The sequence below is a fragment of the Accipiter gentilis genome, chromosome Z (assembly GCF_929443795.1).
Source record: "Accipiter gentilis chromosome Z, bAccGen1.1, whole genome shotgun sequence".
NCBI lineage: Eukaryota > Metazoa > Chordata > Aves > Accipitriformes > Accipitridae > Astur > Astur gentilis.
Window position 1 is genome coordinate 75,088,528 of NC_064919.1, and position 16,399 is coordinate 75,104,926.

The window sequence follows — 16,399 nt, forward strand, 5'->3', positions numbered from 1 at the left end:
GCCCAGGCAAACATGGCCACTTTGTATGGTCTGTTCACCTCATTGACCCCCAGCATCCTTCAGTGTTGGATTAGAGATGTGAGAACATGCACCCCTACTTGTTTCCTTTGCTATCTATTTTGTGAAATGATTGCCCCTGAATTTTTCCAATTCCTTTTTTTAAACTTTTGTGACTATATTTTTGACCTGCTGTTTTTAATTTACATTGTCTCTCCCCCCTCTCTCCTGAAACTGCAAATATAGAAGTTATTACTCAACTCTGTGAAAAAGCACTTTCTTTTATGCCGATCCTCTACTGCTTTCATTAAGCGTACGCTCGTGCATTTATTGTGTGGTTTGATGAACAGCCATACCATATGCAGTTTATCTACCACTTTTATAATTTTGAAAACCTTAGTTATACCCCATTCTTATCCTTCTTTTCAAACTTGAAGTGTCTCAACTCTTCCTAAGGAGCTGCATCACACCCTTGATCATTTTTGGTGGCCTTCTCTTTCCCTTCTTTAATTGTGCTATATCCTTGAGATGTGATGGCCAGAACGGAACACAGTACTCAGGACATGGCTGCTTGAAGGTTTTATGTACTGGCAAAATGCTGCCTTGTCTAGTTCTCAGTACTCTTCTTGATGCTTATCTTCTGTTCAAAAATAGCAGCAGAATTCATAGTATCTTTAAATATTATAATCACAAATAATTTTTTGTAGTTAGGTTTTAAAATTCTTACATTCTGTAAACCAAAATAATGTAATACATATATTAACATTTCAGTGCTTTCTTACTTCTCGAATCATACTCGGGAATTGTCTGGAATATCGAGTACTCGGTACAAACTGAGCCATTCTTCAGGGGAAATTATTTTTAAGCTTATGTTTCTTGTAACTATAGGGAAAATAATCAACAGCTACATATTGCAAAACTCAGACCACTTAAAGAAGCGTGACCTTATTTGTATTTAAATTTATTTTCTGAAATGAATTATTAAGTGTGAATCTTAAATGGATTGCTGTGATTAAAAAGGACAAAATAGAGCTCCTTCATTACTTTTGAAAATTTCTCAGTCAGCTTCTCTATGACAAACAGAGGTTTTTCTTGGTTAGTTTGGACTGAATGCATTTTATGTTCTGCAGGCAAGCTCAAAAGACACCGAATACCTGTATGCAGCAATGCATCACCGCCTTGTGGCATTGCGAAGCTTTGCTGAGCAAGAGCCAGATGCCAATCAAGTAGATGCAGAGTCAGAAATAGCTTTTGAGCCATTAAACTGTGATAGTGATGATGAAGATGATGAAAAAATAACTCAAGTGAGCAGCAGTGGATATGGTAAGCAGAAATTTTCCTGGGAATGCTGTAATCCTTTCAAGGTATTTTCTTGCAAGCAATGACAATTGTACTACTTTTTTTTTTTTTCGTGCTGACTATAACTGCCATCTGTTACAGATACCCTTTTTCACGTAGAAGACGGTAATTCCTTTTAGTATTTTGACTTACTACTGTTAAAATGCAAGGTTTTGCCAGATCAAGCTTCTACACATCTTTATAGCAGTGGAATACTCTTTTGACAAAAGGCTGAGGGTTAAGAAATTTTAATATTGTCAAGCTTTACCTAAAAGTTTCTTCAGTATATTTCAGTAGAAATGACTAGAGGTATTGAGATACTAGGTGTTCCTTGAGTAAGTGAAAGTTGAGTCCATTCACATCAGCGCTTACGTAGTTACTAAGGGCTTGAAGTGTAATGTGTTTACTAAGATAATTTATTATGCAGTGGTTAACTTGATTTAAAAGACTGATTCTTGATCAGCTATAACAACTACCTCATTAGGAAATCTGAAGGTCAAGATTTATGCACCGGTTTTGCCAGCCTTCTTCAACGTCACAAAAATGTAGGCTCCTCAAAGGGAAGAATGCAACTAAAACAAGATATAAGGGGCAAGCTGCTGACTTAAACCTTCTCTAGAAGCTGTTAATACAGCTCACAACAAGGCTGGGGTCACATTTGCAGAAAGCAAGGCAGAAACAGCTGTCAGACTTAAAAGCTCTTCTATCTTAGCAAAAGACAAGTCACATTTCTGGGGCAAATTCACTTGCTTGTGCCAAACAGCTACAGTGGATACAGGAGCTGCCAATTACATTCAATTTTCTAATAGAAGGACTACAGCGGGCATGTTTGAGTTGTTGCTCATGGCATTAGTTTCCCTCTGCAACTGAGCAACATACTGTCCTTATATTGTAAACTCTTCCTTTTAACAACTATTCAACAAGAATTAAGTCATGTATGAGTAACAGCTACAAGTGACTGTTTCCTTAAGGAAGTCTTTTTTCACCTTTAGGCAAATAGATTGCAGTTTACAATGCTCGTTCCCATTATTAATTGTTGTTTAACTACATTTCAGTAGCATTCAGTGCTCTAAGCAAAGCATGATGCTCTTATACAACATTTTCTCACAAATACCTTTTTTCTGTTTAGGAAATGGGAAAATTGTTAGCTGTGAGAACTCCCTGGATTGCTCCCAGATAATCCAAAATTCCCTCTGTAATTCCTAAATAGTCTCTATTGGCTTTTACAAAGAGTTACTGGTAACTTGGAAACTCTGGATGGAGCTTGATTCCTTTCCAGAATTCTTGATAAGAATTCTTTGTTCTTTTAGGGGACAAAAAAAAAGAGGGGAAAGGGAATGTCAAAGCAGTGTAGGAGCACAAATTTACAAGTTAAATATTTATTTTGATTTGCAGAGACTTCTGATACAAATATTCAGATGGCAGCCAGCAAACAGATTCTGAGATATGAGTGTCAGGTGCTGTTTTTTCTTGATCTTTTAGTTTAAGCATCTGTCCTTCGTTTACGTCCAGTTACTGACAGCAATTCTAACAATCCCTTTCAGCTGCTTTTTCGATGACTTCTAGCATTTCCTGCTTATCTTAATCTCTTCTATTATTCTTAGAGCCACAAGGTTTTAATTTTGCATACATGTCAGTTACTGGTATCCAAGTCCCACTTACTTTACTTGCAGACATTCACCTCTTACACATGCCTATCCCTGGAACTCCCATTTCCAAGACAGGAGGAAAAATATACCTCATGGGTTTAGAACAGGGTGAGGTCAGTTTTAAATATCAGCATAGAAGCATCCATTTGGATGCAAGAGATTAGATCCTGCATATTTAAGAGCATTTGTTTAAATCTTTCATTTTCATGTGTTCTTTTTCTTTGAAGGATGTGTGTGAATAAGTCATCTTCTTTTTATTGATGTAATTCTGTTTCAGAGATTACCTCTCCTTAAGACCACATACATGTTAAGAAGCTAAGTCCTCAGTGACTGCTTCATTACAATAAATAGAAAGTATGCCTGCATTTTATTTCCTTCCATTCTACCTGTTTTGTCTCAAAAGAAATCAATTATAGTTCTTTCTTTTCTCAATACAGGCAATTTCCTTCTTGTTAAACTGAATAACACAGTTCCCTAGATTATGATATCTATTTCATGACACTGTAAAAGACATGAAAAAATAGATAAGAATTATCTTTAGTGCTAGAGACTGAGGAAGAAGGCAAATGATATATGCCGTAAGTGAAGTGTTATGAACACTAAAGTGATCCTATGTTTGTTTGCAAGACATTTTTGTAAGAATTTTTTACACAGAATTCTTCATTAACAGGATGTTAATGATGTATAAGGACACTGTATAAGGTAGTAGAGGTATCTCTACCATTTTGCAAATTCAGTATAGATATTTACTCCAGCATTTTTTAAATTCTTTATTGCTTTACTTTCAAGCAGAGATACTATTTTCATAAAGTCCATAAAGAATAAGTTGCTGCACCTGCTCCTTTTATCAGATAATATTTTACCAGTTACAGCTTGGATATTTCTACCAACAAATTGCTCTGTAAACCTAAGTGCAGAGAAACAGAACAATTAATCTTTAAGCGGATTTTGAGAATGGATAAGATCAATAACTCTCTGGGAAGTATTAATCTTTTCCCACTGAATACAGAGTGAGCCGAGGAGATGAATTCAGACTAGACAGCAAACTTCTAGGCTGACCAAAGTCAAGCAAATCTCTTCGTCCATTTCTTTCATTGCTAGTTCATTTCTCTGCTAAGTATTGTAACTGTGTTTGCCTCCAGTTGTCTTTGTTAGATTTAGGTGAGGACAGATCAGCAGAATTCTTTATTACACGTAAGAAAAATTTTCTCAGTAAATAACAAATAAAACAATGAAAAATGCTGATTGAGTGATTGGACCAAGAGTGCTCCCTTCTGAGGGAAATGCCACTGGCCTGAGACAGTTCCGTGACTCTCCCCTTTAGTTTTTCCTCTCCTTGGACTTGGAAGCCTTACATTCTTTGCTGTGTGGTAGATCTGCTTCAACAAACAGAACAGAGAATTACCCTTAGCCAGACATATGGAACAGCCTAGTATGGGAGCACTGCCTTCGGGTAGACAACGAATTGTTCCTGACCCCTGTGGATAAAGAGGACTTGGCACCCTATCAGTCTGTGTCCGGGGCTTGTTCTGCAACGAGTACCATAATGTCAGACTGTTGCCACTACCTCCTCCTGCTTTGCTAATAGATCTCAACCATCGATTTGGGGCTTTCCAGTGTGTTTGCAGACCTGTGCCAGGTGTCTGTGCAGACAAAGTCCTCTGACTCTGGCTTTTTAAGGACCTTGACTACAGGCAGTTACAAATTCAGCACATGGGAGTATTGAATTGCACTGCTAATATGCATAAATTCCATGTGTAGTTATTGGATAGACAGTTCTCTAACGTAGACACTGTGCAACTCTTGCAGGCTGCCCATCTCTTTCCACTTGGCAGCACAAACAAACCAGGTACCCGTGTCAGCTTCAAAAAACCATCCTGCCAGAACATGGAACTGTTAGAGCCCCAACACCTAAGCTTGCCATTGGTAGCAGGTGATTGGAAGTCACTGCTTAGACCCATAAGTGACCAAGATGTCTCTGAAAATGGTACTCTTGTTTCTGACTCTTCTAAGAGAGTTTTTCCGTCTTTTCTTCATAGGCATAAGGAGATTCTGTCCTTGCTCCAAAGGAATGCATTTTGATCACATTTAGAAACGCCTCCGTCATGGTCATCAGAAATAGTGGAAGGTTCTTAAAGTGCTGTAACCCCATTAGTATATAGAAAGAACTGTTATGCCTCGAGACACATGAGGCATTTCTTTCACAGGGGAGTATGAAATGCCAGTTGTAGTAGTAGAGTAGCATGGGGCTATAGGTAGCATGGTTCCTATGATTTCCATCCTTTTCCCTTTCCTGATTTTGCAGGAATTTATTTATTTGTATCCCTAAGGGAGAACAGAGAAGCTGGAAAAGTACCTGTGAGGGACAAGGACGGCGGTGTCACTAGGCAAAGAAATGCTTTACGCATTGTTTCTTACACCGTACCTCACCAATAATTCTCTTAAATCTTCTCCTAACTTCATCCTGGTTGAGGTATCCTCTCTTTTGATCGAGGTGTCCTCTCTTTCTTGGCATGGAATTTTCTTTTAGAAGCTGTTAGGGTGAATTCAAAGATGCTGGAGTCTAGGACTAGGTAAGTCCCAAGAGGTCTCTCTTGTATGTAGCCATAGACCTTAAGAGAAAACCACAGTGTGCGAAGACATCGTGTGTCCTGTATGGATCCAACAAGAATTGCATGGATTTTGGAGACTACTGGTGTGGAGAGCCAGACAGTGCAGTCTTTGTTCTATTTTACAGACCTTTTCTGGTCCACTATACAAATACCTCCCATGTTGGCCTCATTAGGACTGTCATCTGTTGGTGTTGGTCAAGATTTAAAATGTTACAAGAGCTTTTTTTATTTTTAAGTAAAATACTTCTAAAGTTCTTAAAGGAACTACTGTTCAGCAACACCACAGGAACTCCTGAAGAACTGCTATCTTTGCTTGATGTTTCTTGTCAGTTTAATTTAAATTCTTTCCAATTGTTAAGGATTCCAAATCATAAATCTCAAACACACACTCCCATACCTGATTGTGATTAAAACTGAGGAAAAGTTAAGAATTAACTTCTTTGTTGGAGTCCAAGTTTCTGCATTCTTTGCAGCAGAAGTCAGTAACATCTAAAGCAGAGAAGAAGAGACAACTCTGATTGGCTTTAAATGCTGACATATTAGGAAAGGGGCGGGGGGGGATCAGATTAGTGTTCTGACAAACGCAAGACCTTTCATTTCACCTGTAAGAAGTTTGAAACTTATAGTTAGTATTTAGCAGGAGCCAGATGGTAGTAGCAATTTTTAAACCGATACTGAGTTACATGGCTGGCATTAGTCAGCTGTATCTGCTTTTTTGCAGATGAGTCAAAGTCATAGAGATTACAGACCAAAAACACCCCTGGGTACTTTATCATGACCAGTGAGCTGTTTGAAGATACGCTGGTTTTCTCACAGCTTAGCGAGCATCTATTACAAAGTGTTAAGACAATGTTCCCTGTATAGAGTGAGATGATTTGCATCACAGACACATGTCCTATCTGGACATCTGAATCCTTAAGTGCTTATGTGCTTGTCTTTATTGACATGGGGGGTCACAGGCTTCATTCACTATTCACATGCTCAAATATTTGTGAATAATCCTGTGTTATCTAGTTAGATATTTACCTAAACCAGGAACTGATCATATCCAAACTCTAACCTAGTGCTCTGGTATTATGAAATACCAGATTGTTTCAAAACATGAATATGCTCAAATAAGCAGGATTTTTTCAAATTCTTTTTCAGATCATTCTAGATGGAACCACAGGCAGTCCATAGTCTGCTCCTGACACCTACCAGAGGTTACAACAACGTGGCTGGGAACTCATCTTCCCAAAATGTCTAAGCTGACGCATTAGTCCCAGGAGGGAGGAAATCAGATGCATTTTCCTTTATGAGTTTTAAGCAAAGATTCATTTTAAGGACAGCTTAAGTTTAATACATTGAGAAAGAACTTCAGATGCACTTTTGAGGATTCCAGTCAGCCTGCTTTGCACTGAGATGGCAATGACACAATGGCTTCCAATATTCAAGAAGTGTTACCAAGGCTTCAGATTTTAGAATTAAATATATTTAGATGCATTATTAAAGTAAGGAATTTTATAGGGAATAGATGTTTATTCATCATATTGATGGATAAAAGCACATAACCATGAACTAATAATGTATGTGAAGAGATACTTGTTACTTTTCATCTGTTATTTAAAAGATACATTTGGAAAGCTTTAAATCAGGCTTCACTGAAAAAACATTCATTTAAAATTGTGTGGTAACATTCAGCATCCTGTTTGTAAGTACATACAAGCAGAACTGGGGATGGCAGTTTAGCATGACCAAGGCCTGTGAAACTAGCATTCATAACAAGGTTTTTTTTTCTCTTTGTTTTGAAAATACCTGGAGTTGCATACTGGTTATAGAATTCTGTTAAAGGGCAAAGAACCACAATCTGCCTTTACAGCCATAAGCACCAGGAGAATTCAGCATGAGGAACTGCAAGTCTGTTCTAGAGGCATATGAGCTTTAAAATCTAAAAGTATATCCACTTGCACTCATGAACACCTCTTCAGTTGCACAAAACAAGCACCTGCACTGTTACTTGTCCATTCAGTATGCGCAAATAAACGCATGCACAGTATAGCTGGATATCTGCCTAAAAATTTCTCTTAAATGTGTGAGATTATCTGAAATTACTTCTGCCTTAGCTGTAGCTATCCCTGAACAGCATCGTTCCTTGAAATAGATTAATATGTTACACATCCTAATATGTGCAATAATCCCAGCAGTGCCAAAGACCCACTCACTCTAGAAAAGTGATTCCACAAACTACTGCCTTTGACCTAACCATTCTCATGAGGAATTAGAAAAATCAATTCTCTCTAATGCCACCTATGAATTAAGAGTTACTGGATCATTCATAAGCCTGTGCACAGTACAGACACCATTTATACTCTGTATTTTCTATTCATTCTGTCAAAAGAGAAAGAAAATATGCCTGTAATCATTCTGCTGCGACTCTCTGTTGCCTTGTATATTGTTGGTTACCAAATACTCTTTCTTTGTCATCCTCAGAGCTGAAACAATGTTCTGAAATACCTGAAGTCCTTTTAATTAAGGTATTTGTAACAATTTTTCAATCTTAAAAGCTGCGTCGCACCCGAGGAGTCAAATTACACTTTAGTTTTCCTGTCTGAACAACATGTATGAAGTTGGAAGAATACCAGCTTCTTCCTGAATTCTCAGTGCCCTGTCAAGATTAGCATCCAGGTGAAGCTGGACTAGCAAGCATCTGGATTATGCTGAATCCTAAATACCCTGCCAAAATTAGCACTTGTCTGACATTGATTTAGCATCTGGATGACAGTAAGCTTAAGTGGGACCGGGTTTTTGCCTTCAGGAAAAGGGGACTGCTTCACAACAGAGCATCTGTGTCAAACACTGAAGCACTGATTGCACTCTTCAGTCTGCGAGTAATGTCTTTCCATAACTACCTGTACATTGTGTCCTTTTCTATCGGCCTTGCTCCTGACCACAACAGTATTTGCATCACTGACCTTCATATTTCATTGCTGCAACTCATACTCGGGAACAAAGCTCCATGTTATAGAAACTAAAGCAGTTGTAAAACACAGCAGCCCTCTGTATTTAGCAACAGGTCATGGTGATAACTTTGCCCTGGAGTTCAGCTGGCTATGCACTGAATGCAGAGTTTAATTTCAAAGTCTGTCCTGATAATCAAAGCCTTCCATGAAACAGGATTTAAGCACCCGAGTGTCACGATATCCCTCTAAATTCTACTACAGCTGTAAAATCCTTGTCAAATGAAGGAGTGTTCCAGGGCAGGCACAACAGAACTTCTGCAGACACAGGACTTAAACTTTGCCATTTGCTCCCACAGCATAAGGAACAAGGCTTATGATCATTCACAAATAAACTCTCCTTTGATCTGCCTCTTCCTAGGATTGTTACATGTATACACGAGTACACACGCAAACCCACATGCTTATGCACACACACACACAACCACACACTCTCAAACATGAAGCTACATCTCCTAAAAGCTGAGGAGGAAAAGAGATGCTTAACTGTTTTGAAGGGTTTGGATACTGTGGTAATAGATGACGTATAAATAGGTGTCTGTGCAGACATCTTTATGGTATGAATTTTTACTCCTGAGATCCTAGTTATTTATTCTGTTCAGTCTCATTGCACTAAAATTCATTGTCTCTCAAGACTGAAAGTATGCTAATACATAATATATTAATTTGGTGTTAAAAATGTGAAGATTGTCATTTTATGACAGCCAGAGCAACGATTGCTATGCCTGAGCAATAAACAACTTTCTTACAGCTTTAATTTCCATCTAACTAGTCTTATTTTGTGTCCGAGTTAGAGCTTCCTACAGACAGTTCCTTCCAACCCCGTTTTCCTAAGGAAACAAGATTTAAACTGTTGCGTACTCTGTCCATCTGTCAGGCCCACTTAGAGCCCACTGTTCAGTTTCAGAAAAATTGGATGGGAGGTAGAAGGCTCAAAGACAATTTAAGTTCTTCGTGAAAATTGGCAACTGTTGAGTGACAGAACTCGGAGGAAGGTATCCTTTGAGGAAAAAGTTTCAGAGTAAGCTTGGTATTTTCTGTAAGGCTTGTGGGGCTGAGTGATGCATTCCTGCTTCTGAACAAGCTGCAGCATTTGCTGGGAGGGAGGAGAAAGAAACCATGGCAGGATGGATACCTGGGATTACTGTGTCCTGAAGACAGGTGTAGGGATATGACCCAAATCCATATGAAAGTAGATATCGTTAATTTCGCTGTTTGTGGAGCAAAGTGTTCTTCCATGTTTCTTTCAGATGAATGTTACTTACTTATTTCTAACAAATCCCAGTGATTAATTTATATATGCGAGGGCTGCAGAGCTGGAAGCTCTTACATACGAGTACAGTAATAATTTTCAAAAGGAGGGAAGACTAACAATTCCTCATATAAGGATACATATGCAGATATCTGCCACTAAGATTATGAGTTTCTAGCAAAGTGTACTTGGATGGGAGAACCTAAGTGGCTTATGTTCTGGAGGTGTTTGTATCTCTCTAAATCTTGTCACTCAGGTTTTTACATCATGATCTTCAGTGACCTCCCAATTAGCTTTGGCAGACTGTATGAAGTTAAGAGTTTGGTACTGTCTCTGTTGAATGAATGAATACAGGGAAAACCTTTAGCACAGCTGATCCTGCTTTCAGTGCTGCCGACAGCCAGTATGACATGGTCAGGGAGGGAAACAGCATCCTCTTTCCCTACCTACCACTGGGGCATGCTGGCAGGAAGATCTAGAAGCAGCACACCTTGCCTGTTCTACAGCAGTTGTCTGTCTGGAAAGTGGGCTTCAGATTACCGAGTCGTCTTGCACAAACACTAAAGTTACTCTTACAAAACAATGTGTCTGCAGCTGTTCAAGCATATTCAAATTGCTTCTGAAATGGTGAATTCAGTTGTGTTAGTCCACTTCAGGACAGTGTAGTTTGCTTTGCATAAGCAAAGAGTGGGAAGAAAAGTAGAAAAGTAGATTTCTGTTAATTGAAACATATTCTAATGAACGTGTGGACAAGAAAGCTTGACCCTTCCCATTGGTTTTGTGTGACAAATTTTCAGCAATTTGCATTTGTAAGAATAACTGCACTTATTTTGCTTTTTCTGAAGTATTCTCTTCTGTTTTGGAATTTATGAAGCAGTCGTATGACCCAACTATGTAATCACTGATGAGGGTACATACGTTGCGAGCAAAATGGAAGCACCCATGTGTGATGGGTTGACCCTGGCTGAACACCAGGTGCCCACCAAAGCCATTCTATCACTCCCCCATCCTCAGCTGGATAGGGGAGAGAAAATATAACAAAAGGCTCGCGGGTCGAGATAAGGACAGGAGAGATCATTCACTATTACCGTCACGGGCAAAACAGACTCAATTTGCAAAATTAACTCAATTTATTACAAATCAACCAGAGCATGGTAATGAGAAGTAAAATAAAATCTCAGAACACCTTCCCACCACCCCTCCGTTCTTCCCGGGCACAACTACCCTCCCGGATTTCACCACCAAGCCCCCCCAGCGGCACAGGGGGACAGGGATGGGGTTTATGGTCATCACACGTTATTTTCTGCCGCTTCACCTCCTCAGGACGAGGGCTGATCACACTCTTCCCCTGCTCCAGCGTGGGGTCCCACCCACGGGAGACAGTCCTCCACGAACTCCTCCAACGTGGGCCATTCCCACGGGCTGCAGTTCTTCACGAACTGCTCCAGCATGGGTCCATTCCACGGTGTGCAGTCCTTCAGGAGCACACTGCTCCAGCGCGGGTCCCCCACGGGGTCACAAGTCCTGCCAGAAAGCCTGCTCCGTGGGCTCCTCTCTCCACAGATCCGCAGGTCCTGCCAGGAACCTGCTCCAGCGCGGGGTTCCCACGGGGTCACAGCCTCCTTCGGGAACCCACCTGCTCCGGCGTGGGGTCCTCCACGGGCTACAGGTGGAGATCTGCTCCACCGTGGACCTCCCTGGACTGCAGGGGGACAGCCTGCCTCACCAGGGTCTTCACCACGGGCTGCAGGGGAATCTTCGCTCCGGCGCCTGGAGCATCTCCTCCCCCTCCTTCTTCACTGACCTTGGTGTCCGCAGGCTTGTTTCTCTTACATGTTCTCACTCCTCACTCCGGCGGCAGTTTCTCCCCGTCCCAACTTTTTTCCTTCTTAAAAATGTTATCACAGAGGCGTTACCACTATCACTGATTGGCTCGGCCTTGGCCGGCGGCGGGTCCGTCTCAGAGCCGGCTAATATGGGCTCGCTCTCTCTTGAACACAGGGGAAGCTTCCAGCAGCTTCTTACAGAAGCCACCCCTGTAACCCCCCCCCGCTACCAAAACCTTGCCAAACAAAACCAATACATTCCACCCCTCGCCTCTGTGCATCACATTTTTAAGAACTATCATTAAAATCCACATTCATCACACAAAGTCTTCACTCACATCACAAAAATAATTCCCCACACCAAAATCAAAATAATATCATCACAAAACTGACAAAAGTGGACAATTTACACACACAATCCACCCCTCATCCCTTCACCACAATTACAACAATAAAGATTCCCCACTCATCAAGCAGCTCTTAACTCTCTAGCTGCGTTCAGTCCATGTTTTGCCCGTTACCTCTCTCAGTTACTATCCTTATCTCAAATTCCTCACATTGCCCGCATTCTCCACCAAAAAGACTGTGATGGGTTGACCCTGGCTGAACACCAGGTGCCCACCAAAGCCATTCTATCACTCCCCCATCCTCAGCTGGATAGGGGAGAGAAAATATAACAAAAGGCTCGCGGGTCGAGATAAGGACAGGAGAGATCATTCACTATTACCGTCACGGGCAAAACAGACTCAATTTGCAAAATTAACTCAATTTATTACAAATCAACCAGAGCATGGTAATGAGAAGTAAAATAAAATCTCAGAACACCTTCCCACCACCCCTCCGTTCTTCCCGGGCACAACTACCCTCCCGGATTTCACCACCAAGCCCCCCCAGCGGCACAGGGGGACAGGGATGGGGTTTATGGTCATCACACGTTATTTTCTGCCGCTTCACCTCCTCAGGACGAGGGCTGATCACACTCTTCCCCTGCTCCAGCGTGGGGTCCCACCCACGGGAGACAGTCCTCCACGAACTCCTCCAACGTGGGCCATTCCCACGGGCTGCAGTTCTTCACGAACTGCTCCAGCATGGGTCCATTCCACGGTGTGCAGTCCTTCAGGAGCACACTGCTCCAGCGCGGGTCCCCCACGGGGTCACAAGTCCTGCCAGAAAGCCTGCTCCGTGGGCTCCTCTCTCCACAGATCCGCAGGTCCTGCCAGGAACCTGCTCCAGCGCGGGGTTCCCACGGGGTCACAGCCTCCTTCGGGAACCCACCTGCTCCGGCGTGGGGTCCTCCACGGGCTACAGGTGGAGATCTGCTCCACCGTGGACCTCCCTGGACTGCAGGGGGACAGCCTGCCTCACCAGGGTCTTCACCACGGGCTGCAGGGGAATCTTCGCTCCGGCGCCTGGAGCATCTCCTCCCCCTCCTTCTTCACTGACCTTGGTGTCCGCAGGCTTGTTTCTCTTACATGTTCTCACTCCTCACTCCGGCGGCAGTTTCTCCCCGTCCCAACTTTTTTCCTTCTTAAAAATGTTATCACAGAGGCGTTACCACTATCACTGATTGGCTCGGCCTTGGCCGGCGGCGGGTCCGTCTCAGAGCCGGCTAATATGGGCTCGCTCTCTCTTGAACACAGGGGAAGCTTCCAGCAGCTTCTTACAGAAGCCACCCCTGTAACCCCCCCCCGCTACCAAAACCTTGCCAAACAAAACCAATACACCATGGGTAGAATCTGGGATCAGAAATTTAATCAGACTACACCTGCTAATGTGTTCATCTACCTGTCCTGTCAGATTCTGACGTGCTGCACGAGTGATGTGTTCTCTAAGCATTAGTCTGGAGTTTCCCTCTGGATAATCAGAATTGACAGCTGTGGTCAGCTGGGCTCAAAATCTGAGGGCTCAGTTTTGTGAAATGTTACCGTGATGGTCTGTTCATCTCCCCCTGTGTGAATGCAACCAACAGTGACAACATTAACATTTTCAACAGAAAGACAGCACTGTCATTTTCAGGTATCAGTAGTGCGTAGGGGCATATAAAGAAAGTATAGAGCATGTGAATGATTGGATTAATTTTATCACTGGTGATTAATTCAATGATCACAAGAAGGCGTTACTCACAGACTTCAGTAAGGAGTAGAAATGAACAGTTGTCCCGCACTGTAACTACTCTAGAAGCAATACGTAAATTCCTTTGGATGCAAAAAGGCTGCATTTGGAGACCTTCTTATGTAAAACTGCTGGCTGGTACAGTCATGCATTGCCACTTTTGCAGCTAGTGTAATAACTTAGGAATTTCCTAATTTAGTGTTTACATACAAAACTTTCCAGTTACATTGTTTTTTAACACTGAATAAATTATTTTATTACACAGAGGTTTTGGGTTTTTTTAAGTCCACTGTATAATTTGAAGAATGTAGAGCTAAGGATGCCTGGTTTTCTACGGATTTGCATCTTGAAATTTACCTCATGTATGATAACTCCTTGGCATCTAAAATGTGCATTACTCTGAAGAGTTTTCCTTACTGCAGGCAGTATTGAGGTGTCCATTTCCATAAGGAATTTTTAAGTACTCTCTGCCCAGAATGAAGCTGGTCATGGTTAGCCAAGGGTCTAGAAAGTCACTACAGTGGGAATTCACCTGTGCTTCATACTTGTATCCTGTAGGAATACCAGGCTAAAATGCCTGTGCTTATTAATTTAATTCTGTATGAACAAATCTATCCCTTAACGCACTGGGTATATTGCTCCGAAGTCATTGAAGATGGGGTGTGAAGACATGTCGTGTCACAAACTGTGAATATATTTCAAAATACATGTCATTTGACAGATACTTGTGCCTTGTTCCTGTGTACCAGTTGTATATTCAAACCAAAAGGTGTGGTAAGGGAGAGTAAATAGGCCTATTCACAAGTAAGATGTGATCTGTAAGTGACATTTCACAAACTCTATTTTATGTGTTATGGAAAGCTTAAAACTTTTTCCACGTAGATAATGGGGTGTCGCATGGTGATCTGTGCGCTCTTCAGCTAGTCAGTCTGTCAGACACTTCCTTCCGGGAACCCTGGATGAATCACTTCTTACTCTGTGCCGCAGCTCTACCTCCAGAACATTTAAGATATCATCTACTGGTTGGAATTTACATTTTAAAATAAGTATTTCATATTTTATGCTTATAATGCTTGCTGTGGGCATTAATTCAAAAGACCATAACAGAATAATTGCGTGGCCTCAGAGTAAAATACTGTTCCATACTCAAGTTTGCCTTTCAAGGATGAAAACAGTTCCGTATAAATAGGCAATACACGAAGCACAGAATCCTAGAGGTGCAGCTCAAGGGTCAAATAAACTATCAAAAAGATAACAATTTGGAACACAGCTGTAAATTTTCAAAACCTCTTCTTATCCTTTTGGTCTCCAGGATCTCGTATTATCTACTGCTTTGTACAATCCAAAAGTTAATAGTTACACAGAACGAGGCATTAGCTGGTTAGCAAGAGAATTAGTTATGTTTAATTACTCTCCTGGTAATCTGATTTGTGGTAGTTTCCCTCAAGGCTAAGCTAATCAGTAGGTAGAAAAACCTCCTCCCCGTCAGTAAAGACTGGGTGGAGCTTTTGTTTAGCTGAATGGGTTTAGCTATTCTCATTTCCTAAGGCTCTCCTAGCAGAGCAGCGTAGATGGGTGCTGGGCTGACAGGTAAAAGCTGCTGCTTTCAATCCCTCCTCACAAGGAGAAGCTGTGACTTCCTCCAGGGAAAGAACGGGCACAAGGCGAGTAATGAGAAAAACGTGCGTAAACGAGGCTTTCAGTGCAGAAGTACTGTCTGTGAAAGTCAATACCTGAGAAGGCAGTTATTAATAATGATGTAACCACCGCCCCAACTGTGAAAGTCAATACCTGAGAAGGCAGTTATTAATAATGATGTAACCACCGCCCCAACTGTGAAAGTCAATACCTGAAAAGGCAGTTATTAATGATGTAACCGCCCCCCTCCCCCCATTTTTTTAGATAGTTTGCTTACAATACTGAAAAGTAACACACGATCCTTTTTTTTTTTTTTTTTTTTTTAAAACCTGGACACGCAAAATGCGGACACACACACTCACAGGCCCGTTTCACAGGTCTTTTCCCAAGCCTGCTGCTTTCACCACGTTGCCTTTTTCTGCGCTTCCTCAGACAGTGGAATAAACGTAATACAGAGCAGAACAGTCGTGAGTAAGAGATTGACCTCTCAAATCACACCCTTCTCCTCCCAAGATGCGGTACTTGGTGCTTTTAAAACAAAGCACCTGTTGCGTTTTTTCCTAACTTCCAGAATCCCTTTCCTCAGACAAGTTTAACAAGGTAGCCAGCCAGCCTCCCCGCGAGGCACCTGCGGGAGCTGCCACCTCAGGATTTCCACAGCCCTCTCAGCTACCAACTCTCGCCTCCCCCAGCTACCTCAGAGGACGCAAGCGGCTTTATTTGTCGAGCCGTCGCCGCAGGAGGAGGCTGGGCAGGAGGCGGCTGGGCGGGAGGCGGCGAGGGGACGCAGGAGGTGTCCCTCCGGGGCGGGGGGGAGCCGAGGCAGCCCGGCTGAGGGGACCCAGCCCCTCACGACGGCCGCCGGCGCGCGCCCACCTGGCTGCCTCGAGCCCCGCCTCCCGCGCGGCGGGGGAAGCGGCACCGCGAGACGACGGGCGGGTGGGGGCAGGCGACTTGGTGCGCCAGGCGCATGCGCAAC

The 16,399-nt window shown here is 42.3% G+C and overlaps 1 protein-coding gene across 1 annotated transcript in view; it reads left to right on the plus strand.

Annotated features, from left to right (window-relative positions):
- LOC126036562 (ran-binding protein 3-like) overlaps positions 1-6,786 on the plus strand; it is a 32,845-nt gene extending 26,059 nt beyond the window's left edge. Inside the window, exons 14-15 of the mRNA XM_049796502.1 lie at positions 1,128-1,320; positions 6,743-6,786. Coding sequence (XP_049652459.1) covers positions 1,128-1,320; positions 6,743-6,786 — 237 coding nt within the window. The remainder of the gene's footprint in view (positions 1-1,127; positions 1,321-6,742) is intronic.
- The last annotated feature ends 9,613 nt before the right edge of the window (positions 6,787-16,399 follow it).